The 27833-nt window shown below is 47.4% G+C and overlaps 1 protein-coding gene and 1 long non-coding RNA gene across 2 annotated transcripts in view; one reads left to right on the top strand and one right to left on the bottom strand.

The window, feature by feature from the left end:
- The window catches only part of LOC121138835, a 43613-nt gene extending 40434 nt beyond the window's left edge, over nt 1-3179 (top strand). The window contains exon 3 of the long non-coding RNA XR_005875700.1: nt 262-3179. This is a non-coding gene — a long non-coding RNA (uncharacterized LOC121138835). The remainder of the gene's footprint in view (nt 1-261) is intronic.
- Nucleotides 3180-11393: 8214 nt separating this feature from the next.
- On the bottom strand, nt 11394-15769 carry Rax (retina and anterior neural fold homeobox). Its single transcript, XM_005074652.2, has 3 exons — nt 15309-15769; nt 14807-15060; nt 11394-12174 (listed from the first exon to the last, which is right to left on the bottom strand). The coding sequence occupies exons 1-3, from the start codon at nt 15595-15597 to the stop codon at nt 11692-11694; spliced, it is 1026 nt and encodes a 341-aa protein (XP_005074709.1). The 5' UTR covers nt 15598-15769; the 3' UTR covers nt 11394-11691.
- Nucleotides 15770-27833: the final 12064 nt, after the last annotated feature.

The following is a 27833-nucleotide window of genomic DNA, read 5'->3' as shown; positions in this document are numbered from 1 at the left end:
CCAATGGTAGAGAGAAAGAAAGAGTGTGGACTTGGATGGGGGGCTAGGATCTAGGAAGATTTGGGGGAGGGGAAGCCATCCGTTTTCAATTAAAAATTTTAAATAATTGGAAGTCTTTTATTTATTTATTTATTTATTTGCTTGTTTACAACTTCCCAAACATTATTAAATGAAATAACAGTGGTAGTAAATCTCTAGAACATAGTTCGTTGTCTAGGATTCCTCCATCAACAATGTGTTATTTGATTTGTAAACACACAGCAGTTGGGAGACACAGAGGGAAGACCAATCCTGCTGAGGACCTGGATCCAGACGCAATTGCCGCAGGTGAAGTTCTCAAGGTGACCACCAGAGGGAGGCCTCAGCCAAGTTACTGAAGGAATTGGGTCCACGCTGAAATTCTGCAGCCTGGTAGACAGAGTCCTCTTGGAGTCCTGGAAAGGAACCTCACCCAGAAGGGACCACCGGGATTAAAGCTGTCCTGGGGGTGGGCAGTCGAGAAGAGCTCCCCATTGCTCCTGCTCATCTCTCAGCTAAGAATCCGAGACCGTGTACTGTCGCCAAAGAGCAACAAAGTTCGGTACAGAGACCAGGAAGAGCCCCGCAATTTGAGAACAACTGTTCTCAGCTCCAGTAGCAATGTTGCAAGCTGAAACTTGAGCCTGATTTCATCCAACGTTGTGGAGGTCGTAACACCTAAGGCACAGGGAAGGAGGGGATGAGGCAGGGGAAGGGAAGCCCTCTTATATACCGCCCCCCCCCAGGAGATACGAACAAAGATTTACTCACCCCTAGACACAACAGAAACAAACCACGCCACCCTGGTGGGGCACAGTGACGGATGAATTTAAGCACGTGCAGTTTGCACTACTGAAGGAAAACTCTTAACCCAGCAAGCACTGTGCATAAATTCTGGGAGGGGCGGGGCCGCGTGAGCCCTTCCTTCTAGCTACTTTACCTATAAACGTCCCCCTTTCTTACCCTCTCCACCTCGCACATGCACCAGTAAACCTTAACTTGGAGGGCAATTTGTGAGCCTGTCCTCCCTCCACGACAGAGTCAATTGGTCTAACCTTAATGCAGGCCTCCTGTGGGAATCACCTGCTAACTCTTTAAGAGGGCATCCGTGTCTTGGACTGAGGCCAGCCTGCCTCCACAAGCCCAGAGACCCTGGAGCAGAGGGCTCTGCACTGCCATTCCTGGAGGCTGGCTCTGCACTAGTGAGGAGCGTGGAGCCTCACTTGGGCCCCGGGGCCCCACAGGACCTCCATGCCACCACACGTGTTTCTTTCCCACCGAGTTGGAATTTTGCAAAGCCTGGTTTAAAGTATAGGCTACAAAGGCGTTGTCCACGTTTGACCTGGGGGGGGGATTGTTTAGAGCAGAGAGTCTGTGGCTAAGAAGACAGCGGCACTGTGGTGGACTTGGCAGTCAGAGGAAGGATAGAGGGAGACTCTTGGGCTGTCCGCGGCAACTACACTTCTTTCTTGACTCTCACAGGCCCAGAGGGCAATGGTGAACATCAGGAAATGCATTCCAGAGCAGTTTTCCAGTGTGAGCACATGAAGGGTACGGAGGTAGCAAGAGCCAGAGGTCACTTTTAAAAGCCTTATTGGCACAGCTTTCACAGAACATGCATGTCACCTGTTTAAGGCTCCATCCAGTGTTCTACAAATATCCACAGACATAGGCTCCCATTCCCACAGTCAGTCCTGGGACACTTTCACTACTTCAGGAAGAAATGCTTTTATATTTCTCCCTTCCTGTATATCTCTATGTACTTGTGTCCCCACACTTAGCAACCATGTATCTACTTAGTTTCTCTATAGGCTTTTCTATTCTGGACTTCATATTAATCGAAACTTACATCATAGTGGTCTTTTGTGACTGGCTCTTTAGTAAGCATAATGTTTTCATGATCTACTCACAGTAAAGCACAGAACTTTTCTCTTTTAGTGGCAGAATAATATTCCACTGCGTGGACACACCACATTTTGTTCACTGATGACCATTTGGATTCTTCCTTTCTTTGATCTATCACAAACATGCTACAAACACAGACATGCTACAAACACAGACGTATGTCGGTGTGAACATGAACAGCCTTCATTTTTCTTGACTGAGACTAGACTAATGATGGGGTCATATGGTGACTCCACGTTTAATCACTTGACAACTACCAGGTGTGAATTTTTCCAAAGTGACTGGTGTGAACTAAAATACTTGAAAAGAAACCATTTGTACCTGTGAACAAAAACCTCTTGGAAGAAGTTTCTGTGTCTGCAGAGAATGATGGACCGATGTGTTGTTTTTAACAAATCTCAATCATTTGATTTTACCAAAAAAGACTCGGGAAGAAGATGCTGGGGTGTCAGCCTGTTAGTTCAGAGTCAGAGAAAACACCCAGCTGATCTTCCTCCTCCACCAGCATCTCAAAAACCTCTCCTCTTTCCTACCATCTCAAACCAATCTCCTCCATATCCATCCTCTCCACTCCCCCTTACTCTTCATGGTTTATTCTTACAATCCTATGTTCGATTCCTGTCAACTGGTTGCTTGCTCCGCCTCTTGGCCTATGCTGACTTTATTTTACCTCGTTTACAGTACTCAAGCAGGAAGCTCTTGGATTAAAGGAGTGTGCTAGGGCTGAGCCACACCACAACTAGAAACAGGTCTTTCCAGTAAATAATGCAATCTCAGCGTTCAGTGTGATCAAATACCCTGCAACACTGATGTTTGCAGGAATTTTGGTGTTGTAGAGATTGGAATTTTGTAGGTTCTGGGGCTAATTACTTTATCTTGGGCTAGTTTTAGCCTTCTGGAACAGCCTTCCCTTGGCCCACTCTGCTACTAATTTAGAACTAACTTGTGATAATAAAGACCTCTTAGAAGCTATTGCCTTAGCAGAACACTAGCCTCTGCCATTCCTAGAGCTAAGAACACCATCAGAGAGCTCCATCGTGAGCCTGTAGAAAAACTTCCCCCATCTAGATGTATCTGATATGCACCCATCTCTGCATTTTGAACTTGCCTTGATTTATGACTTGTTTGTTCTGTAATCTATAAAAACCCTGTGAAACTGCTTCCACGTTGGAACGTGGAATTTGGGGAAATCTAAACCTGAGTTTCAGGGATGTGGTTACTCATAATGGCTCCAATAAACTATCGTGATTCCCTTTAAGAAGAGAGCTGTAGTTTTTACATTGACCCTGGTCCATTTCTCCTTCCCACCATCATGTGTGCTTTCCAACTTCTCCAGTCCTGATTCCCCACCTTTTGACTCTGACCGCCTTGGTGTGTGTGAAGTTCCTCTCCCAGGGAGTTTGGTGTGTGTTTTCTGGATCACTAGGCAAGCTGTTGTCATGAGCTTATTATTCATTTGTGGATATTTTTTGAGAAATGTCTACTCAGATCTTTTGCCCACTATAATACTGGATTGTCTACTACTGAGTTGCAAGTGGTATTTATATACTGTCGATACAAATCCTTCGTCAGATATGGTTTTCAAGGATTTTTTTCCATTCTGAGGACTGTCCTTGTAGATGTCGTCCTATAATTACAGTGTGGCCTTTTGGTGAAGGTACACTCACTGTTTTACTTTGGTGTAATATTTAAGACTTAACCAAATCCATGGTCATAAAGATTTTACTCCTGTGTCTTCTTGGGGTTGTGAAGCTTTTGCTACATTAGGTCTGTGTTCATCTTCAAGCAAAGTGCTGTATGTGCTATTGGTTGAACCCCAAGGGCCCCTGTATCAGCTACTTTTCCCTTGGTTGTGACGAAGCACTTGACACAGTGAGTCTAAAGAAGGAAGGGTATTTTGCCTTGCAGTCTGTTGTGGTGGGGGCAGGAGTAGGAGGTGGCTGGGCACACTGGGCTGGCAGTCAGGACACAGAGGTGGACACTGGGGTCAGCTCACTCTCCCCTTTTAATTCAGTCCAGGGTCAATAGAAATGGATGCAAAGCACACTCTTCCCCTTTGGTTAAAACTTTCTGAAAATTCCCTTGAACACACCCAAAAGTGCATTCCCAGGTGACTCTAAACCCAGTTAAGATGGCAGTGAAGATTAACCACCACACCCCAAAGACCCATGTGCTGACAACTTGTTTCCCAGTGACACAACTGGGAGGTGATGGAACCTTTATATGACCAGGGCCAGAGCAGAGCCTTGAGGACGTGGAGACAAGCCCTGGAAGGGGTTAGTGTAATCCTAGGTGTTCTCCATTCCTTAGCTTCTCTTTATGTTTCTATCCTGCTCAAGGCAACTGATGATGGACAGAAACCTCCAAAACTGTGACCCCAAATAAGCCTGTTTCCTTTCTGAGTCTTCAGTCTCATGTGTTCAGCAACAGAAGGTGGAAAGCAGTGTGAGAAGAGGGTCCAACTTCATTCTCCTGCTTTTGTATTCTGTGTCAGCGTGACTTGGTGAAAACTTTAGTCTTTCCATTGAATAAGCTTGGGTTCTTGTCAGAAATCAGGTATAGATGAATGGTTTGTCCCTGGACTGTGTGCTTGATCTACATTTCTTTCATCATTTTTAATTTTTATGTGTTTTATGGATGTGAGTACAAGCATGTGGGGCTCAGAGAACAACTTGGGGGAGTCTCTTCTCTCCTTCCACCATGTGGGTCCTGGGGATCAAACTCGGGTCATCAGGCTTGGAGTCAAGCACCTTGCCTTGCTGAACCCTCCTGCCAGCCCTTGGTCTAACTTTCTATCCCTGTACTCATAGGACACTGTCACTGGTTCCTAGGAAGCTTCTACACCAGTAGTGTGAGTCCCACCTTCCTTCCCAGGGTTGTTTCTGGCTGTTTTTGGAATCCACATGTACGGCTCGGGGCTGGCTTGTTGATGTGCACAAGCCAGCCAGCTGGGACTCTGTCAGAGCTCATGCTGGATCTCCATGTGGAGACGCCACTACAGCCTTCCCACCATCTCAATCCCTGCATTTATTTCCATTTTCTATTCCCTGATTCCTTCTTTCACCGACATTTAGGGCTTTCAGAGGATTAATTTTGCCCTTTGTTAGTGTCTTGCTACGTCTTTTATTCTTTCTGACATTATTGTTGATAAAAACTGTCACCTCAATTTCTGTATTAGATTGCCTGTTGGAAATATACAGAAATCCAGTTGGCTTCTGCATGCTGACCTTGTATCATCAAGTTCAACAGATTCAAAGCCCTAGAGTGGAAAAAGAACTTCAGAGTACACTGGCATCTCATGGAAAGGCTCAGGGGAAACCGAAGAGATGGTGTGATAGGGGTTGCAGGGACCTCAGAGGACCTGTCCTGTCCTTGGCTTTGTTTGTTTTAATTTTATTTCACATTTTCCCGCATATATATAATGAATTTTAATAACATTCACCCCATTACCCTCCCTTTCACCAACCAGCAACCCTCTCCCAATTAAACCCTCCCCTCAGACCATTTCTCTGGTGTAAGTGTCTGTGTGAGTGCGTGCATGCATGTGTGTGCATGCGTGCATGCGTGTGTGCGTGTGTGTGTGTGTGTGTGTGTGTGTGTGTGTGTACCCTTGCACCTCTGTGAGTTTAAAGGAATTGTTTCTGCAGAGTAATTGGGGGATATCTAATTCTGCCTACAGTGAGGAACAAACAGATCAGCATGAGGACTGGGGAGAGCTTGGCCTGATGGGGGAAATGAGAACTAGAAGAGGAGAGAGGAGAGGAAGGGATGAGAGAGAAGGAAGAGGAGAGGATGAGAGGGGGAGGGGGAGGGGAATGGAGGGGGGAAGCTGATGGGGAGGAGGGAGGAGAAGAGAAGAGAGAAGAGAAGGGGATCTAATGAGTATGAGTAACTGTGTAGAAGCTCTGTCTGCCATGGGAGGCCAAGCAGTGTGACAAGAGGTGACAAAGCCCTGAACTAAGAACCAATAGGAAGAGGGAAAGCATCTGTGGGTGAATTTAAGGTGCATTACATGTACAGTAAAGTTTGGGGCTTTTTCTAAGTAACTTAGGGTAAGTGATTAATCACAGGTATGTTGAAGACAAGAACGAATGGGTTTCATTGTGACTCAGGAAATTCAGAGTAAACTAGAGAGTCCAGGCTGGAATCTATTTGTCCTGGGACCACAGTGTCAGAGAGGTGAGCTCTGAGATCCTTGCTGTTGCTGAGCACACACAGCACATGGCTTCATGACAGGGACCAAGATGGCCACTCCAGCGCCAGCATCGCATCTCTACCAGAGCAGCAGACCGCAGAGGTGCAAGAGAAGAGCTCACCCTCTGCTTGCCACCCTCAGCTTGCCATCCTCAGTCTGCCAAAGCTATGTCTCAAAGTGCCTTCTCCAAAAAATTATTGGGTCACACATAGTGGGAAAGAGGTCGGGTCATGTTCCTATGCCAAATAACCAACTAGAGTGTGGGCATGTTGTGCTCCTGCATAGGTCTGTGATAGGCCTTCTGTGTACAGGAGGGGTTGCTTTACTTGGGGTTTTTGTGGGACTCCTAACAGTGGGAGCGGGGGTCTCTGACTCTTTTGCCTGCTCATGGGACCCTTTTCCTCCTACTGAGTTGCCGTGTGCAACACTCATATGAGGGTTTAAGCAGTCTTATTGCATCTCGTTATGCTGTATTCAGTTGATATCCCTGGGAGCTTGCTCTTTTCTGAAGGGAAACAGAGAAGCAGTAGTAGATCTGGGGGAGATGGGTGGCTCAGGAGGGGACACTGGAGAAGGGCAGGAAGGGGAGGCTGTCAGCAGGATAAATAGCATGAGAGAAAAATAAAAATGAAAAAAAATAGCTGTCCAGCTCAAGGTATCACTAACCAGCAGCTTCCATAGCCAAGTGTCTACATGATTTAATCCAGTTATAGGACAGGGCTTTACAGTGAGCAATTAAGGTTTGGTTAAGGAATTAACTACTAATGAGCCATTAATTCTAAACCACTATTATACAGTTAACAAGCTGAGCCCTGATTTTTAAGAACCAGTTCTCAGCAAAGGGTCTACAGTAGCTACAAAACACACCATGGCTCTGCCTTTCCCAGGCCGGTTAGTACAGTAGCTAGGCACACAGTCACCATGAACTGTTAATTAATAGCATCTCCACGGAACTCTTTCTCTGCACACCCCTGGGGAGGCAGGGGTTCCTTGCACAGCCTAAGAATGTGCTGTGGGTGGGGAGTACTGGACCAGAGCCAGAGAGGTGGGCTGGGGTAGGGCTGAGGTGAGGTTAGGCTCTGAGGTAGGGTAGATGGAGACATCACCACCAAGGAGGAGCCCCAGAGCTCAAGGGTCTGCAGCCTGGAGGTGGTCATTGTACACCATGCACAGGAAGGGTGTGCTCATTTGCAACTGGGCTCTGGCAGTTTCTGCACTTTCAGTGTTAGATCTAGGAAGGGAGATTGGCTTTGCCAGGTCCTAGATGAACTAGGATGGAGGGCGGGACTTGCAGTTTGATGTTTTCCATTTCTGCAGCTATTAAATACATGGTTAAAATAAGTAGAGGATACCCTGAATTTGGCTGCCAACCTCTGGCTGAAGCTCTGTCCCTCTAATCCATCTCACTTGCCCCAGACATGGCCACTTACTGTCTCTGGTTCAGATACATCTGGACAAGACTCAGTACCAAGGGTCAGAAAGTAGGAAGGGCACTGTCTGGGGCCACAGCTCACAATCCCAGGGCTCTGCAATGCCACTGCTCTCTGCACCCTGGGATCTGAGGACCTTTGACTGGAAGACACTTTCCCTGGGGGATAGATTGGGCATCATAAGCCTAGAGCCCTGACATGGTGAGAAATCGAATCCCTGAATGCACAAACTGGGGTCTTGGGGTAGGTGGGAAGGGTGTGGCCATCTTGACTGCCCTTCTTTGCAGTCCATTCTGAGGCTCCCTTCTCTACTCTCTTGGGGTCTGCACAGCAGCCAAACACATTCTCAAAGCAGAAAAACCCAAGTTCCCCTGCACCTTCTGGCCAGGACAGACCTGGTGTTCATCTTCAGGGTGGGGGAGGGGCTCTCCAGGTCTTCCTCTTAGCATGAACAGCCCTGCCCCCAGACCCAGCCCCAGACCCAGCCCTGCCCAGACCCAGCCCAGCCCTGCCCAGACCCAGCCCAGACCCAGCCCAGACCCAGCCCAGACCCAGACCCAGACCCAGACCCAGACCCAGACCCAGCCCAAGCCTGCCTCCATCTGGGTTTCATCTCAGCACTCCCTTCCTCCCCTCAACTCTGTAAACTATTCCCAACTGGCTATTGCTTTCATTTTATACTAACGGCTTTGCTTGAGCCAAACCTGCACTAGGTGACATCATTTCTTGAGACAGTGATGGAGGAGGACTGGGGAAAACTTCCATTCAAGGTCATCGAAAACCTTCCTCTACCCCAAACAAGACCCATCAGCCTAATTTAGGAAGCTTAAGCTCCACCCTAGCCAGAGCCTCTTTGACCTGCAGAGCTCTGTAAACCTGGAACTTGAGCGCTGGTCCAACTACTAGAAGTCACTGGGGATTTAGTCACTTTGTGGCAAGCTGCTGCTCTCTCAAGTCTCTGTTGAGTACTAGATTCCCTCCACACACCTGCATGGACAGCGGCCAGTGACTCTTCCATGCTCAGAGCCAAGGGCCATCAGGAGATGGGGGCCTCTCAGTCTCCTAGGAGGAACCGCAAACACTCACTCGGCCAGCATCCACCCTTCAGTTTCTAATATGGCTGAAGAGCTGTCCTTAGGAACTGAAACAAGGAGAACTCAGGGCCTCTGGCTGTTTTCTCCATTCTTCTCCACATATATGTTTTTGTACAACCACTCCCAAGTAGCCCACTAGTTTCCCGGGAGAGTGGTGTCTCCTAAGTCACCTCTGGGACTAATGGAGTCAACCACACCCATGTTTCTGAGAGAAGTCTTTGGAAATAACCACATCATTAGCTGGGCTTCAGATACTGCTCAACAGTAGAGCACTTGTTTGCAGGTTCAATCCCCACAACACACACACACACACACACACACACACACACACACACACACGGCCTCTTATGCACAAGCATTCTTCTAAGAGATTTGCCTCTCCTCAAGCATCACAATGACTGTGTCAGGAAGGCACAGTTGGCCGCATTTCATAAGTGGGAGGACACAAAGGCATTGTCCCAGTTTACACTGTGCTGTGTGGGAGCTGTCCTCTGGGTGTGGCATGGATGGCAGGTGCCCTCTTGAAGCAGCTGTGATCCCCTGCAGGACACCTGCACAGAGTGGTTGTCTGCCCTGGAGGGACAGGGGCTCCCCAGGCTGGCCCCTTCCCAAGGATTTATACAGCTGATGGTTGCTAAGTGGGAGAGACACATGAGGGGTACATTCATTGGCAGTTAACAGTTGTGGAGAGAAAATGTTTGAATTATTTTTATTATGTGAACAAGTATTTTGTTTCTGTATATCACCAGGCATATCTGGTGTCAGAAGGGAGCATGGGACCCCCTGGAACTGGAGTTACAGATGCTCATGAGCTGCTACGTGGGTGCTGGGAGTTGAATTCAGGTCCTCTGGAAGAGCAGCCAGGTCTCTTAACCACTGAGCTGTCTCTCCAATACCCTAATTAATTTTCAAAGTGCACAGCATTGTATATGTTGTTGGCCCAATCCTGTAAATAACGCCAGTCAAACACTTTGTTTAGTGAGCCAAACACTAGTTTCTAAGTGTTGAAACTGGAACAAGCAGATGGGCCAGGTACTTCAGGATCACAGTGCAGTGTCACAAAACCTCCCAGAGTAAGTCTCCTTCGTTTCACTGAGTCAGGACTCAGGACACTGCGTGTGGACACAACAGACAGGAGACGGCAGATGGAGGTATCGGAGGCAATGAAGATGCTGGTGGTTCGTGGGCTAGGTCACAGTTCCAGGGGTGGGGTGCTCAGAGAAAGGTTAGGCAGGTGCACTCAGCTTGGACAGTGAAGCTAAATACCCTGGGAATGAGTTGCTCCTATTGAAATCAGGACATGGGCCTGTGAGACGTGTCAGTGGGTAGAGGTGTCTGCAGAAAGGTCTGGTGACCTGAGGTCTATGCCTGGATCTCACACTGTGTCCATTGCCTTCCACACACAGGTAGCGTGGGTGTATACACACACACACACACACACACACACACACACACACACACACACTTTAAACCTGGGCATTAAAGGATGGAATAGCAGATGGGTTAAGCTGACAGAGCCTGACACACAATCCATTCTGTAAGTTCATTTGTTTTTCCTTGCTTAGAGACAATCAATCATTTGTCACACTCCATTTCCCCAGAGACATCCTAGTAAGGAAAGATACAGGTGTTACTCCTTACATCTTGAGAAGGCAACTTCATTTCTTGCGCACACTCTGTGCAGGTCTGAGCTACTGATCCTGGTTGTGTGCCTCAGATCCTACAGGACGAGGACTGGATTCTACCCTATGGCAGCCTCCGGGTAGTTGACACTGGTGGGTTCCTTCAATCACGAGTGTTCCAGGAATAGAACTGAGAGAGAGGAGAGGCTATTGCATAGGTGTGATCTTCTGCCTTGCTTCTAGCAAGACAAAAATCATAACCACATGAGATCCCATTTGCCTTTCAAGTCTCCGGGTGAGGTGGGGTTCATTTAGAAGAGGAAAAGAAACTGAAAAGCCCCACACTAGGCTAAAGACCCAGGGCCAGCAGCTGGTGAATGCTAAGCCTCCGAGCTGCAAGGTCCCTTTGCAAGCAGGGTCAGGCCTGAAAAGGAGGTCACTGGTAAAGGGGCAATGTAGTGGCTGTCCAGGAGGGAATTCTGGACTCCCCTTGCCCCAGGACTTAGATTTAGGGAGAACTGCAGTGGCTGAGACAGGGGCATTCCTCCCCTGTTCCACAGCCAGTAACATACCAGGAAAGGAGAGTCCGCTTTCCCAGAGCCAGAGGGGGGTACACTCGCTCTTAGCAGAGCTCTGGCTTGGGGGATGCACAGCTAACTGGAGAAAGAGTCTTCTGGTCAATCTTTAACTCATGTTATCACTTTGGGTGAGGGCTAGCACCAGGCCGGTGACCAGCAGTGATCTGAGAGAGTCTGAGCCCAAGGCCACCTGAAAAGGGAGGGGCTTGGGGGTCCTCTGGTCCCACCTTATAGAGTGGTGTACCTGCTTCCCTCTGGGTCAAATTGGCTAGGGCCACTGGCTAGTGACAAGTAAGTGGGAACACAGGTGCAGCTAGACCTTAGGCTGGGGACCTTACAGAGCCCGGAAGGGCGAGTCTCCCTTACAGCAGTGCTCTAGGAGTTTGCTCCCTGTGTTGCTCTCCTCACTCCCAGCTGTCCAAGACAGCTGTGTACCCGATCCCTACCTTAACCCTCGCGATGTAGTCGGTGAACATGCTTAGCCGGGCAACAAAAAATCTTTAATTTTCCTCCAAAATACTTTAAACTAAGTTTACAAACAGTTTCTTCAACTCTAAGTTTTCTGACTCCCTTTTCCCTCCATCCGGAACATCCCAGGTCAATATCCTTGGTCCCTCCTGGTGATGGGTGCTGATGCTTATGGGGAGCAGCTAGGAGCGGTGTGGCCAGGGGGACTTGCAGCTCGTCCCTCTGGTAACCCAGTTGGGGTTCAGTTGGCCTTTCTTGACAGTCAGGAGAAGGCGCGAGTGTCCCACCGGAGGCTGGTTAGTGGCCAGCAGCTGGACTAGCAAAGAGAGAGCGGCCACCCAGGCTGGGTGATCAGGGCTCGCATCACGCTCCGCAGCGCCTCTAGAGGGCTTGCCAGGGCTTCCCGATGGCCTGGATGTGCTCCTTGGCCTTCAGGCGCAGCGCCGCGATGCTGCTGTTGCGCGGGTATGCCTCTTCCAGCGAGAACTTGTCCCCGAATCCGGGCGCGCACGGGTATGCGGGCGGTGGCCCGAGCTGCTGCAGACCGGGGCCCAGGGGCGTGGAGTTCAGGAAGGGCGGCGGTGGTGTGTAGCTGGCCGGGAGGCCCTGCGCCGGTGGCCCGAAGCCCGGCAGGCTCTGCAGCGCTGTGGCGCCTCCACCCGCCAGGGGCGGCCCGAGCCAAGGCTCCAGCGGCAGGGCACTCCCGGGAGGTCCGCTACTGCCCGCGCCGGTTCCCAGAGGAGCCAGAGCCGAGGAAGGCGGGGAGCGACTGAAGGAGAGGAGGGGAGAGTCCTGCAGCTTCATGGACGACACTTCCAGTTTCTCCTGCCGCCTCCACTTAGCCCGTCGGTTCTGGAACCACACCTGCCAGAAGCATCACAGAGCAGCCCTTCAGGCTAGGGCTAAGCGCCGCAGAGTGAAGTCCCCACCCTGGGCAGGCCTGCCAGCCTGATCTCACCGGTTCCCCTAAATAATCCTGGGGCTGGAGTAGCCCTGTGCTCAGAAGTTCCTTTACCTCCTAGGTCTTTCCCCACTCTGGCCTTGTACTCCAGCCTTTCTTTCTGTTACATTGCTCTCCTTTTTTGTCGACATCCTCTCTGGCCCCCACGTCTCTTTGTCCCACCGCATTCCTCCAAAGCATCCCCTGTCTCTCCCATATCCGTTAGAGAACAGTGAATCTGACTGAGCGGCTAGACCGTAGGACTTTGAAAGCGGGCTTCTGGGGGCCCTTTGGTTGGCCGCCCTTCCCGATGCTTCAGTGTGGGATCTGGCTTCTGCTCTGTGTGGTGCAGCTCTCGATTGCTGCTTCAGCCTGTTTTATCTGCCCCCTTTCTCTGCTGTAAACGCACACACCGGCACACACCACACACCGGCAGCTCCCATGCTAAAAATGCAACTGTTTCCCCAGGTTTCATTGACCTCGTGTTTATTTCAGTCGCTGTTCTGATAATTTCCAGGCTTTATTTAATTGGTGCCTGTTTAGTATTCCTGGGGCTCCTATAAATTACTTTCTAAGATTACAATTGTTTAAGTGTATTATATCTGCTTTTATATTGCAGAGTTTTGCTGTTTCCCCTCATATGTTGGCTCATTGTACAAAGGGACTTCTCTTCCTTCCTCCCTTCCTCCCTCCTTTCCTTCCTTCCTTCCTTCCTTCCTTCCTTCCTTCCTTCCTTCTTTCCGCATAGGGAAAAGTCCCTGCCTAGAACACCGTGGTCCCTTGCACTGGATCCTCCATGATGCAAGCAGGAGAAAGGATGACACAATACTGTTTTACCACACTGCACTCATCTACAAAACAGAATCTGGTGTTTGTTTGTTTTTGCTTTGTAAAGACAATGGAAGAACTTTGGACAAACTGGTGTGCTTAAGGGTTGGGTTTATGAAGAGAGCATGATGGCATGGACCAATGGGGAAAGTGATGTAAATAGGAGCGCACAGAAGGGGAAAAACCAGAATGTTGAGGGCCAAGGATGTGTGACCTTTGAATTGGGAAGAAAAAGAGAACAAAATGTATCTCCACGCAAGGCACCAAGCCACTGGGGAATATTAGATGTTTGCCAAGAGTAGAAAAAAGGAGAAAGAGTCTGGGGGGAGGGCTGTGCCTCTTGAAATTCCCTGCTCCCTACCTACAAAATTAGTTACAGCCCTGGCTCCAGTTTTTAAGGCTGTATGACTGAAGACTGGGATAGCTGGCTACCTACTGCTGCCTTTAATCCTGTAGGAGAGCCTCATAGTCCCCATCACACCATCTGATGAGGTACTCACATGGGGAGAGCAGTTACATGCTGGTTCCAGGAAAGCTACAGACCCCGCTTCTAAGAACCGCAGGAGTTAGTGGAGAAGGTAAAAACCACTGAACAAGAGGGGTATATGCAAGCTTGGAGTGAAGGGAGCCCCAGGCAGCCTTGCCTGCCCGTGTTCTGTATGCCGCTGGGATGGCCCGATGGATTCTTCTCTGTCTTCATCTTCCGTTCTTTCTCTGTACCTATTCCCCTTCCCTGGGCAGCAAGTGCTGAAATTTCCAACTTTTAATGAAAACCATAGACTTCCAGTGCAGAACTAGGAAAAACTGAACTGTCTTTGGTAGTCAATCCCAAACCAAGTTAGGGAGCTCTCTGCCTTACACTTGCTCCTGGGCTCGGGGTTGCCTAACCATGGAAATAACGCACTTTCATGACTGCTACCCTACACTTTCAATCAACCCTAAGCAGAAAGACAAGAGGCACAGGGCCTTGTCCTCCTTTACTTTAAAGACAGAACTAAAAGTGTCTAGTGTCCAGAGAATCCCCGTTGCCTGGAAATCCTACTAGACAAAAAGCCCATCTTGGTTCCATTCTCAACAGCATTGAATCTGTTCTCACTGTCTCCCTCCCAGGCCCCCTTGTAAATGCTTTCAATTTGGAAGCCCTCCCAGATTTTTCACAGATGACTAGCAAATATTCAAGGCTTCCAAATATTTTAATGATTGGGGATTAAAGAAATTCAGCTTTAATTAAAGCGAAAAGTCCCTCACGATAAAAAGGGAAAAGTCGGTGTAAAACGAAGGAAAAGTCAGTTTCTTAAATCCGTCTAAAGTTTTAACTGGCAGCTTACCAGGAAAGGGAGTTTTCATTTTGAGACCGTGCGCAGTTGGTGACAAGGGTGGCAGTTGGGGGGCCTCAATCCAATGACCCCCTGATGTTACTTTCATGCGCCCATTCGCTGTGCCTGCAGCATACCCACAAACCCTTTTCTACTTCATCTAATGAGCTGTCAACCCCTTCATCTCCCAAGCGATTGCAAAGTCCTTTTAGTTTAAGTCGGGAGCCCCCTCCCCAAAAGGGCACATCTTATTGAACCGTGCTGCTCAAAGGGTGGTACATGGGGGGGGGGGATGTCCAAGATCTTAGACACTCCTGGCCTCTGGGCTGCCTAACCATGGAAGGAACACACTAAATAAATGCAGTTTAGACTTGGCCCTCCCAGGTGCCTGTCCATCAACCCTAGAGCTTACCTGAACCCGAACCTCGGGTAGGTTAACTTTGCCCGCCAGCTCCTCACGGCTGTACACATCGGGGTAGTGGGATTTCTCGAAGGCCCGCTCCAGCTCGTGCAGTTGGTACGTAGTGAACGTTGTGCGGTTGCGTCGGTGCTTCTTCTTGGGAGGTTCCTCCTCCGGCAGCTTCGAGTCACCTGCTGTTGGTCCAACCGGCAGTCCTGGGCTTGGCCGTGCCTCTCCCTGCTCCTTGGGGTAGCAGGGGCGAGAAGCTGGGACAACAAGGCCCCAGGGGGTCAGTGACATTCGTCCTGGAGGCTCAGTAGCCTCCCTGCAGCCCTAGGCCTCCCAGTGGCGCCTGAGCTGGCCTGAGGAGGTCCTTGATGGAAGCTATGTGGTGTCCCAAATATTTCTCTAATCTCAAATCGGGCAGCCCCCAAACCCACTGGAAAGGTCAAGGAAAAGGAGCTCGTGCCTTGCAAAGCGCTCCAAGGGCTTCACAGGGGTGCTGCGCACTCACCTTCATACTCCGGGACCAGCCCTGGGGCTGGCGGTGGGGAAGACTCAGAGCCTTCGGCTGGCGCCTTGGGGCAGGCGGGCCGCGCCCCCAGCCTGGGATCCCGTTCCTTCGCGCCCCTGGAACCCCTCTCTGCAGGAAAGGGGTCTAGGATCCCGTCGTCCTTGGTAAAGCCCAGGATGGCCTCAATGCTGTGCAAGCGCGAGGTGCTCCCGCCCGGGCTGCGAAGCAGGTGGCCAGAGAGCGAGAAGCTCCCGTCGGTCATGGCTGGTGCGCAACCGGGCAGGTGCATGGGGAGGCGGGCGTGCACTTTGCAGAGTGAAGCTCGAGGCCGCTGTGCACTTCTTGAGCGACTGGACAGGTCCGACCAAAGCCAGACTCGGCAGGCACCGGCTTGGGCAACTGCTCTGGAGATGAGCTAGCGCTGGATCAGTAGTCGATCGGACCGAGGCAACAGCGAGAAGTTTGGCCTCAGGGTAACAGGGGCTGTAGAGCAAAAGACCAGCCGCACTCCGGTCCTGATCCGGGACTCCTCCTCCTCCTCTCCAGACCCAGCCCTTTCCCTCGGCCCCTCCCCCTACAGAGGGCGGGTCTTTCCACGGTTAAGCCTAGGGTCCTAGGCAGGCCACCCAGGCCTGCGGGGAATGCCCCTCCATCTGACTTCTTCATCTATTTCAACTCCACAAACGTTTTCCAGGTACCGGGACTAGGAAGTTTGACAGGTGGGGCATCTCTCCCCACAGGACTAGTCTCACCAGGGCAGACTTCCCGAGTGGGGTTCGCCTCTCCCCTTTTTGTGTTCACCTGTCCCGCTTGCCTACCTCCTCCCAGAACTTTATACCCTGGACTGCTCTGTGTGGCACTTGGGAGCTCCAAGCGCAGCCAAAGGCTTTCCAGCTATACCTGGGCGTTGAAATTTAGCTCACAGGGAAGTTTGAATCTTCCCTTTTCTTCCCCTCGTTTCTACATCGATGCGCCCGTGCTTCGAAGTCTTAGAAGGCAGACTTCTTTGGTTGTGTCTCTTTTTACTTCTTCCTGCACCCTCGGATCACCCTCGGATCAGCAACTTCATTTCAGAGCGAATTGCCCACAAAACCAATGACCTCAACTATGGGAGATCCCAGGACCCTCAGAAGACACACAAACTTTCCTCTCATGGGCTATCTGCAAAGGGCAGGGTCCTTAACCGAGTTACAGTGATGAGCAACCCTAGTCTTCTCTCTCTGCCCCCCAGGCTAAGCAGATGACGCAAAGCTGGTTTGGTCCGGGCATTCGCTGGGGAGGAGAAGGTCCTAGCGCTTCCCTGAGGGTTAGCGCCTTAATCCGCTTGTGTTCCTTCCCCCTTGGGGGCCCCTTGAGGCTTGAGTGACCCAGAGTGGCTCAAAGACTCAGCAGGAAGATGATTCCTAAGGGCCTCGTTGCTGATGGGCAACTGTGACCACTGTGCCCCTCAAAGCTGAGGGTTAGACCCCGGGTGATGCCCGGTTTCACTAAGTGTTAGTCTGAAGGAGGCGAAAGGTTTCTGCGGAAGACCCCCTCCCCCAGGAGCTGGGGACCTGTGTTCCCCAATTCCACCTTTCTAGGCTCTCAGGTCTCCACCAAGACAGACTTCTTTATCCCTACTTTTCTGATTCCTTCTGCAGGACCAACACTATCCTGAGCATGGTCACAAACAAACCCCTATACAGCCGGCTTCCACGAATTTAATTTCCAGGCCGTGAGGTAGTTGTCGTTGGGTTGAAACTAAAATTCTGGCTCGGGTTAGAAAGTTTTAATTTTAAGAAAAACCTGTTAGGACTGAAGATGTCACTCAGAGTAGAGTAGAGCATTTGCCTAATAATGTTCATTCCTGGCACCTGTTAAAAGAAATTACAATGCAAACATAAGCTAAATTAATGAAAATAAGTAGCACTCTAGAGTTTTCAAACTGTGCATTTTTTTTTCTGGCGATTGGATCCTAGACATCCTGTGAGTGAACGGGGTAGGTCTTCCTGAAGAGGAAATGATGCTCAAAATGAGACAGTCAGTGGATACGCAGGAGGACTAGATCCGAGCAGCTGATTCCTCAACCCGGAGTTTCTGGGGGCATCTAGCTTGTAGCTATCATTGCAATGTGAGACTTTTAATTGAATCAAAGTGCCTCCTAGCTTGTAGGCCATCTTTGATCTCTGGGCAGCGCCCCCCCACCCTGAATCCTGCAACTCTGGGACTGAGGGGGGAGCATTTAGTTCAGAAAGAAATGAGATCCCAGTCCCTAGAGTATTTTCTTTGAGCGGCCAGTCCTGTGAGACTGGAGCCTTGGGGAGGCTCCTGAAGCTCAGGCACTCCCTGATCCTGCAAATGGCCTAATGGGTACTCAGTTAGGTAGAGCCAGTGGCTGAGGCACTGAGGCAGAGGGCAGATACCAGAATAAACCGTCGGTATATGTTCTTTCCCTTTGGGCAGGATGCATTTTCCGTAAGCTTCCCCATAGTAAATCTATCTCCCTAACAGCAGAAGAGAAAAGTTGCAGCGTTCCTTAACCTGCCCCCAAGATGCTCCTTACTCTCTTTCCAAAGTTAATGCCTGCTGGAACTACCCAGCTCTGCATAGCTCCAGGTGAGGTGAGCTTTTGTTTACTGTTTATCAGAGTCACTGGAGACAGGCAGGGAGGACTTTAAAGGTCCTGGTGAGGCCTGAGGGCTGGGGCCTGCCTTTGTGTGGTGCATAAAGAGCCAGTCAGGACCATTGTGGGCACAGTGGAGGGTACTCCAAGCAATCAGCTGGGGGTCATTGTTAGGAGCTAATCTACATGTGTATTTCCCAAGAACTCGATTAGAGAACATGAATGGACAGACATGTCCCTAATTCTCCTAGCTGGAGCTGTGGTTTCCAGCAGTTAAGCTAGTTCACAATCAGCTCTGCTTCAGCAAAAGTGGGGAGCCTGGCTTCTGAACTCCCCCTTTGTTTAATTCATTGGTTCATTAGATGGATCAGAGGAGGCTCCCTCTTCCCAGCCCCCACCTGTGGCTGACTTAGCCACAGTGCTCTGTGCATCTTGATGATGCTCAGAGGTAGCACTGGCAGATGTGTGGTCTGGTGGCAAGTGGATGCTATTATCCTGGGTATATGTACAGGATCCACTTTCTGGAAGTGTCCAACACGCATTGTGTCTTAGAGTGTCGATTGTTGTAAAGAGACCCCATGACCATAGTAACTCTTATAAAGGAAAACATTTAATTGGGGCAGCTTACATTTTCAGAGGTTTATTCCATTATCATCATGGCAGGAGCATGGTGATGTGCAGGCAGACATGGTGCTGGAGAAAGAACCGAGAATTGTACATGTTGAAACAAAGGCAACAGGAAGTGAATTGGGACACTGGGCGTGGCTTGAGCATATATGAGACCTCAAAGCCGACGCCCACATTGAAACACTTCCCCCAACAAGGCCATACTTACTGCAGCAAAGCCACATCTCCCAATAGTGCCACTCCTATGACTTATGGGGGCCAATTACATTGAAAACTACCACACACTGTTTCAGTCACTACACTCTAAGAGATGGGCATCTGTAGAGGGGCTCTCTAGTGTGAGACAGGGAGTCAAGGCCATTCTGCCCGGTCTCTAGTAACTTTTTCTGTCAAGTGTTTGAGTTAAAGAGAAAAAGTCAGAGTGTGTAAAGCCAACTCAGTCACCTACATGTAGATTAGCCCTTCAGCTGATGCATTTAATCCTAGAACATTCCAACCTCTGTCATACAGATACCCAGGAAACACCTTTACTCACTACTTAATACCTGTTCAGGGTAAGTAACTTCACTTTAGCTTTAGCCAAAGCAAGGTACAACTTAGACTGTCATCACACACACACACACACACACACACACACACAGAGAGAGAGAGAGAGAGAGAGAGAGAGAGGGAGAGAGAGAGAGAGAGAACTGTGTACTTCTCATTTCAAATTAGTGAGTTAAGTATAAAGCAAACAAAAGAATAAATATTGAGCAGGATAGAGAGAAGCATCAGACAGCAAAACATCATCAAATCGGGAGCTCCCAACATTCAATAGTATCTTAGGGTTTCTGCTGCTGTGAAGGGACATCATGACCACAGCAACTCTTATAAAGGAAAGCATTTAATTGATGCTGGCTTATAGTTCGGAGATGGTGCATGCTGGGGAAGCATGACAGCACACAGGCAGACGTGCTGTTAGAGAAGTAACTGAGAGTTCTACATCTACATCCGTAGGCAGCAGAGAGAGACAGACAGAGAGAGAGACGGAGAGACAGAGAGACAGAGAGAGAGGGAAAGAGAGAGGGAAAGAGAGAGAGAGACAGAGAGAGAGAGAGATCAGGAGGCCTGGCATGAGTTTCTAAAACCTCAAAACTCACTCCCAGTGACACACTTCCTCCAATAAGTCCATAACTACTCCAACAAGGCCATACCTCCTAATAGTGCCATTCCCTATGGACCTATAGAGGCCATTTTCATTGAAACCACCACACAATAGAGACACTGGAGTAGCCCAAGTGAGACCTCAAACAAGATAAAATAATTAAATCAGGGCTTACAAACACTCAGCATAAATCAACTTTTGGGAATGTATGGCCTTGGTATAGGTGGTAAATGTGCTTCTTATATACAAGTTTACCACTCACTATTACAGACTGAACATTCTCTATTAATATTTTTAGGCTAAACTGAATTGAATGTTGGTGTACACATTGAAATGAATAATAACCCCATTACATACTTGTGCCCAAGTCATCATGAGCCAATGAGAGAAGCAGTTCACAGCGGTGTTTCTGGCTCACACAGGAGCCTTGTAGGTACAGACCTTGAGGGAGCATCAGCATCGGAGCAAAGGGCAATTAGTAACTGTAGTGCTTCCCAGAGGAGGTAACACCCTGCTCCAAACACTTCCCTTAAGCGAAAACAAAGACCATAGGTCTCTGCAGACCACCTGGCCAGAGGCAAGAAACTTGTGCTCAGCCACTTCCCATGGCTCCCCAGACACAATCATTTCGGAGCACACTGTGTGGATGGCATGCTATGTAGAAGGGACACACACCCTGGGGGTCCCCTTGCTCTCTTCTCTTACATGTGGCACCTTCCCTTGTAGATGCAGAAAGGAAATGATTTACTCAGGTGATTCAGAACATGATAGTCAGGGTTAGACTAGGAGGCTCGAGACTCTCAAGGTCTCCAGGAATTCCCACGGAGGGACTCAACACTTGCTCCAGAACCCTCAGGCTCTCACTGGGACATCTCATGGTTGCGTCGACAGCATATCTGTATTGGCTTCTCAAGGTGTATACCTACTGTGCACACACAATGAGATAATTCTTTACACTGCACCCCAATTGTTTACCAACCTGGTTGTTTTGTTCCTGAGCTTACAAGACCAGGGAGTTTCTATGTAATAAAATTCCACTGACAATACGTTTACATGGCATTCGTTAGTGTGTTGGGACCCATGCCCACTGTCCTGTGAGAGCTGGAGGCATGTTTTCCTGAGTTCTGATGTCACATTAGTAGTTAAGGAGCCATAGTAGGAACATTTTTTCCCTCAGAGATTGGCAAGCATTCAGAATTGGGGTGCCCTGCTATTTACTGACATGTCCCCTTAAAGAATGAAGGAATCAGAAGATATCTATTAATATCAGTTTTAAAACTGGAACAAATGTATGATCTGCTAGGTAAGAATGTTCTTCAAAAGTGCAAGTTTATCTCAGAACATTTAAATAAAAGGGAGAAATTTGAATCTTTACCAAAGAAAAGGACCTTTGGGGGCTAATGGGAGCAAAGCTATATTAAGATAATGCCTCTTTGCTTGTTTTCTAATTAAACTAATTGAATTCAGAGTGTCTGGGGGAAGCACTGGAGACATTTATCTTGAGGGGATGAAGATCCAAGCTTAGCAATCCTCTTAGAGCACTAAGAAGGCAAAGCCAAGGACCCCGCCCATTTGCGGCAGCAACCTTGGCCACACCTACAGCTGGGCTTTGTTTTGGGAAGCCTGTTTGTTCCACTCACTGCCATTTTCCGATCACGACACTCAAACGAACACACTCAGACTTTCTTTCCCTAGACTCCGGTTTCAAACAAGGGTCTAGCACATTCGATTTTATTAGTTTAGTTTGAAGAGTGAAGACAGACTCAGGACACAGCCAGAGTACCAGCCCATCACAAACACAAACATTCACACATCAAAGCAGTCCTTTGCTTCTTTCTGTTTGTAAACACGTAATGACATCAACTATCCCATCTCAACCATTTTTAAGTGTGCAATTCATTGGTGCTAAGTACACTCACATTGTTGTGCAACCAACTCCACTTTCCAGCTCCACAGCTTTTTAATTTTCCCCAATTCTGGGCCCAAAATAACAATGCCCGTCTAGCCCCTCAGCGCAGTGCCAGCAATGAGCATTCTTCCTTCTGCCTCTGTAATTGGGCTCTAAATACATTGTGTGAGAGGAATTATACAGTATTTGTCTTTTTGCAATTGACTTATTTCACCTAGCATAATGCCTTTGAGGTTTAGCTATATTGTAGCATGTGTCAGAACTTAGCCATTTTTGAGAGGCCAAGCAGTGTTATCTCCCACAGTTTGTGTGTACCACACCGTGCTTCTCTGCTCACCCATCGTTGGACATTTGTGTTGCTTCCATCTTTTGGCTGTTGTAAATGGTGCTGCTGTGGGCATTAGCTGTTCCGATTCTGTTTAAATCTCTACTTTGAATTCTTCTGAGGCTTTACCCAGAAGCAGAATTACTAGATCACACCCTGAATGTTTAAGTTTTTGAGGAGCTACTGAACTGCTTCCTTCAGCAATGGTGCGGTCTTACATCCTCATGCAGAAGAGTGCCAACTTCTCCACATTCTTTTCTTCAAAAAGAGACATCCTAATAAGTGGGAAGTGGTGTCTCATGGTGACTTTGATATGTGCTTCCCTGCTGGTGAGTGATTTTGGACACTTTCACATCCCCATTAGGCATTTTCATGTCGTGTTTGAAAAAAATTCTTTAGATCCTTTGCTTAATGTACAAATCTGTTAATATTTTGAAAAGATGGTCGAGATGTATGTGCTTCTTTGCATATGTTAAACAGTAATCCTTTATCTGATGCATGTTTTGCAAATATTTTTCTGTTTCTGTAAAAATTATCACTGGCCTTTTGATTTGGATTGTATTGACATACAATGTATCCTAAGAGACAACTATAAACAATTACAGATAATAATTGGGTAACTTAGAGGACATTGATACATTCATAGAAATATACAATCTACCAAGACTGAATATGAAGAATAAACTATCTGAACAGACCAATATTACTAAAGGAGATGTAACCAATAACTAAAAACATGCTCCCAATAATGAAAAGCCCAGGACCAGAGGTCTTCATGGATGAATTCTGTCAATTAATTAAAGAAGAATGAATGCCACTGCATCTGAAACTCTTCCCAAAAAATGGGAAGAAAACGAGGGACTTCCAAATTTGCTTTATAGGGCCAGCATTTACTCTTAAATAGTCCAGATAAACAGAGTGGAAGATATTTATCCAAGACATTACATTTTAATATCCTTAAGAAAAATGGGTTGAAAAAATCTTAAATCCCTATCATGGACACCTTGATAATACTGATGACCAAGTGCCATGTGTCACCTTTCAGGTGCTGTCTTTTTCCATTTTCACAGCACCCCCATCAAATCAATATTATTGTTATCTCTTCTGTCCAGCAACCCTAGCTTCAGTATCTCTGTGAACCCATTTGCCTCTTTTTCTCTAACTTGTAATCCCATCACTCAGGAGTCTGGGGCGGGAAGACCACAGTTTCAAGGTGGACCTCAGATACAAGTTCCAGATCTGTCAGAGCAACATAGTAATACCATCTCTCAAAACAAAAACAAGTTAAAAAAATATGACAGATGAATATGTTCCTTAACTAAAACTCACCCAAACCAACTGTTTTACGTAGGGTCAAATCTAAACGCCTTTCACGGCTCCAGATTTGACAGTTAGGACCTCTCAGACCCTCCCTGACCCAGGAGTTTTGCACTAACTATTCTCTTTTCCAGAGGGGCCCTCTCTCTAATTTTCTTCTGTTCTCTATTGTCCTTCTACTTTTCCTGTAGCATCAACCACCCTTCAAACCCGGGCTCCTGGGCACATATATAGCAGTTTGATACCTGACCCTCACTGGACTCCAGGCTATACGAAAATAAAGACCTCATCAGCTGGACCCCTGCACTCATGTTGCACATGTGACAGATGTAATGCAATTGCGAGGAACTCTATTTTACCTGTGAGGAAACTAGCAAGCAATGTGTCTACTTCAAACAGCTGCTGATAACACAGATAAACCATTTTTCACATTCTTATATCCAGTTACCTGGAGTTTTCTAAAACATCATTTCCTGTGTGCTTGAAAATGTCAAAATTCTTTGCTTTCTCTATCAAAGGAACCATTTGCTCACTTTCAAAGGGCATCAGCTCAGTCCACTCCTGTCTTGCCAGATTTAGTGCCAGCTGGGGTTCCCCTCACAGCCTGTGATGTGAGCCTTTGTTAATGGAGGAGACATGGCTTCCCTCGCAGGGCCACCTTGCTGTAAGTCCGCAGCATCTCAGGGGACAGCATTCTTTGTCCCCGGTGACTCTGACAACTCTATGGCACTCTATTGGGGGGTAGTTAAACTTATTCAGCTTTCTGCAATTTTGTGAACAATTTTTTTGGGTTCCACTTTCTTGTGCTTTCTCCTTTGACCCTTTAAGCCCTAAAAGTGCTGATCCTATATATTCTGATGAATCTAATTAGCCCCAGATGCTTTCAATAGCATCTCAGAGGCTGCCCAGAAGTGTCTTCACTCAAGGGGAGGAGCTCGGGCACTCACTGAAGGCCTTGTAAGTTAAATAAATGATCTTCAGTGAAACACAACTTGGAAGTCTGAGGGGCTTCTGAAATGACTTACAAAAGCAAGCAAACATTGGTTGGCATACACACTCCATCTTTCCATACCTCGGAAGTCACATAGCCTAAGACTGATCCTCTTTAGATGGAGCTGTGCAAACACAGTTCTCTGAGGCAAATAGCACTTTAGAGGTAAGAAGCAAGAGTTCAGAATCTGGGGTTTGGTTGCACTGTTTTATTTTGGGTTAGGTTTAAATTTTTCATAATACAGTTTTTAAAAAGATAATTTTAGAGGGTTTCTGAACATGAATGTAATACATGTGATTCCACATTTTGATACCACTTCTCTTTATAATGTTAAGAAAAGCCTGTCAATTAGTCTGTTTGTGCAGAAGTACTCAAAACAGAAACGAGGGGCTTGGGAAATAGCTTAGTTGGTAAAATATTTGCCATGCAAGTGCTAGGATCAGGATTTAGTACCCCAAATCCACATAAAAAAAGCAGGCATTCTGGTAGACATCTGTAATTCCAGCACTGGGAACTCTGAATAACATTATCTTAATGTAAATAAAAAACATTGAAATGTATGGAGTTCTGAGGTGTGATACTCAAGTTTTACCTCTGGCCTACATGTGCAAGCACACACATGTACACACAGAAACGCACATGGAGGAAATGACATCTTAGCACACTATTCATAATAGTCACAATTTAGAGAGGCATTAAGTGCTCCCCAGAGTAAAATACCACACATGAGTATAATAGAATGTTACTCAATCTTCAAAGGTGAGGAGGTTCGAACTCAGCTCAAGTCTTCCAATCCACGTCATGAAAGGAGAGAACTGACTCCTTCCTGCAAGTTGTCTTCAAACCTTCACATGCATGCCCACACACGTACATACACACAAGAGAAACACTAAATCTAGAAACATGCGAGGACACGTGCTGTAGCATGGACAAACCTTGAAGACGGCATGATAAGTTAGACAAGGCAGCTCCAAACACAGACATCGCACTACTCTGCTCATGAGAAATATATCCAGGAATCAAGGTCACAGAAGCAAGCTGGGCGTGTGGCCCGAGCCTTGTAAGCCTAGCCCTGGGACAGCAGGGGGCAGCAGCGAGGACAATGACGATGAATTGAAAGTCCAGCCTGGGCTACATATTGAGACTATGCCTCAAACCAATGCAAAATATTCACAGAAAAGCAAATTAGAACCCACAGCAAGGTAGTCATAAGGAAAGTTGTTTTCTGGGCACAGAATTTCCACTGGAAAGTTTAAAAAGTACTGGAAATGGGTGGGTAATGGTAGCGCTTAATTAAGCAGATTTGTGAATGTGCTTAGGGCCCTTCACCCAGAAAATGGTATATTTCATGCTGTATATATATTACCAGAATTAAAAATGAGATTTTTAAAGAGAAAATTTAAGAACTAACCCTAGACTTAAGGAGGTAGAGGACATTCAGGGGCTCTCTTCTTAAGTGGTCTAGTGTTGCCTTCAAGAGCTGTTTCAGTCTGGGGGAAGGAATCTCTTGCTGAGGTTTTCCAGGACTGCATGGTGTGGTTGTATGGGGCTGTATCAGATTCTTAACACTTTCTGGGAGGCCTTTACACCTGGTGGTGAGGATTCTGTTGAAGCCTTGGACTAACTGTGGGACATGAACAAGAAAAAGGCGACAGACCATTCCAGAAGCTCCTGTGCTGAGTAGGGAAGCACTCTGGGTCTCCAACTCTTGCATTGGATTTGAGGGGCTACACAAAATGCTCTTCCATTTTAAAACCACAGGGGCATACGTCCTTTACTTTCTCAAGGGGATAAAAAGACAAATTTGCTCTTCAGGATCCCTGTGTTTAGACAGTGAGTATAGTTAGTTCATTTTAATGCTTTATGCTTAGGTCTACTGCATACTGAATTAAGGGTTTTGCTATAGTGAGAGGTAAGGATCTAGGTGTAATGTATTTCTGTGTATTTAATTCATTCATGGGATTGCATTGGTACCACTGCCAAAACAGACTCATTTGGCTGGAAATAAAGAAGTCAGTAGTTTACAGTCATTGGTGATCAGAAAGGCATAGGTTGAATATGATGATGTCAGCACAGGGAGTCTCCATGGTGATGGAATAATTCTGTATCTTGATAGTGATGATGGTTGTACAAACCTAGTGAGTAATGACAGCAAGCTAATTGCATGCATTGAACCACTATCAGCTTCCTGGTTTTGGCATTGTACAATCATTGTAAAAGATGAAGTTATTCAGGGAAGCTGAAGGAAGTACATGGGACCTCTCAGAACCATCTGTGGCGTCCACACCTGGAGCAAGTCTAATGTATCGGGCAAAAGCCTGGAGATTTAAATGAAAGAAAAGATGTCTAGCCATTTGTGCTAAGAGAATGCATGTGTATCTATCTGTCTTTATTGCAAGGAGGAAGCAGCCTTGTATACAGACTTACAGCACAGTGGAAAAACCCCGGGTGTAAGAATCCGTGATTTCCTAGTGCTAGATGTTGTCAGTGGGGCAAGGCCGGGGCTGTAAGCCAGGACTAGAGAATAGGATGCACCTGTGGTTACCAGCTGACATGCACAGAGATCCGTGGGGGCTGGGACCCAACAACCACCTTTGCAAACGTCTGGGGAATAGCTTGATATGGACGTGCAGGTCTATTTCTGGGCTATGTATGCTGTTTCAGTGATCCATCTGCATCGGTACCACGTTGTCATGGTTACTGAGGCTTCAAGAAAGCCTCCAGCAAGCAAATCTTCCAATCTTGTTTTCTTCGAGATTTATTCTGCACCTCTAACTTCGTTTGCCTTTTCAGTGAAACTTGAGGAGCAGCTCACCCCTTCCTCCATGTGGAGTTATGGCTGGGATCTCACTGACTTGACCAATTTGGAGGGTATGAATTACCAGGACACTTTAGCTCTTCTAATACATGGATGTGCTTCAGTTTTCTGTATACAGGTTTTCCATTATTTTTTTGCTAAATTTATTGCTAAGGATTTTGTTTCTTAATGCTATTGGAAAGAAATCGTTTCAAACTTCATTTTTAAAAAGTGTGAGGAAGGGTCTTACTGGGTAGTCTTGGGCTGGCCTGAATTCTCCAGGTAGACCAGGTGGGCCTCAGACTCACGGAGCTCCATCTGCCTCTGCCTCCTGAGTGCTGGGATCAAAGCTATGTGCATCACACCTGACCTTGGCCCTCTGCTTTAGTCAGAGTTCTCTAGAGGAATCTAACCAAAGATCTCTCTCTCTCTCTCTCTCTCTCTCTCTCTCTCTCTCTCTCTCTCTCCATATATATATATTAGTTTACATATTATTATATATGTATTCTATATATTATATAGAATATATAATACAATGTGTTATAATATAATTATATAAAATATATGAATTTATTAGGTGAGCTTTAAAATAGTAAAATGGCCAATTCACACCTCAGATGCTGGGTGTCTCAATAGCCAGGATAGTCCCACTGGAGGGACTACTGGCAGCCACTCTGTACACAAGATGGGGTGCCTTAGCAGTCATAATCTGGCACCAGAGTCCTGGAGGGCTCCTGGGGAGCTGCTGGTCCCTGGTCCCTGTTCCAAGGTGGAAGTTTGGAAACACTGTCTACAGTCCAGTGAAGGAAACAG

The sequence above is a fragment of the Mesocricetus auratus genome, unplaced genomic scaffold, assembly GCF_017639785.1.
Source record: "Mesocricetus auratus isolate SY011 unplaced genomic scaffold, BCM_Maur_2.0 Super-Scaffold_6730, whole genome shotgun sequence".
Classification (NCBI taxonomy): Eukaryota; Metazoa; Chordata; class Mammalia; order Rodentia; family Cricetidae; genus Mesocricetus; species Mesocricetus auratus.
Note: the sequence above shows the minus strand (reverse complement) of the source record. Positions and strands in the feature narration are given on the sequence as shown.

Coding starts and splice junctions, on each gene's coding strand:
- Rax (XM_005074652.2), bottom strand. CDS start 15,597: ATGCACCTGCCCGGTTGCGCACCAGCCATGACCGACGGGAGCTTCTCG. Junction 15,061..15,308: donor GCTGGTCCCGGAGTATGAAG/GTGAGTGCGCAG, acceptor TTGTTGTCCCAG/CTTCTCGCCCCTGCTACCCC. Junction 12,175..14,806: donor TACCCGAGGTTCGGGTTCAG/GTAAGCTCTAGG, acceptor TGCTTCTGGCAG/GTGTGGTTCCAGAACCGACG.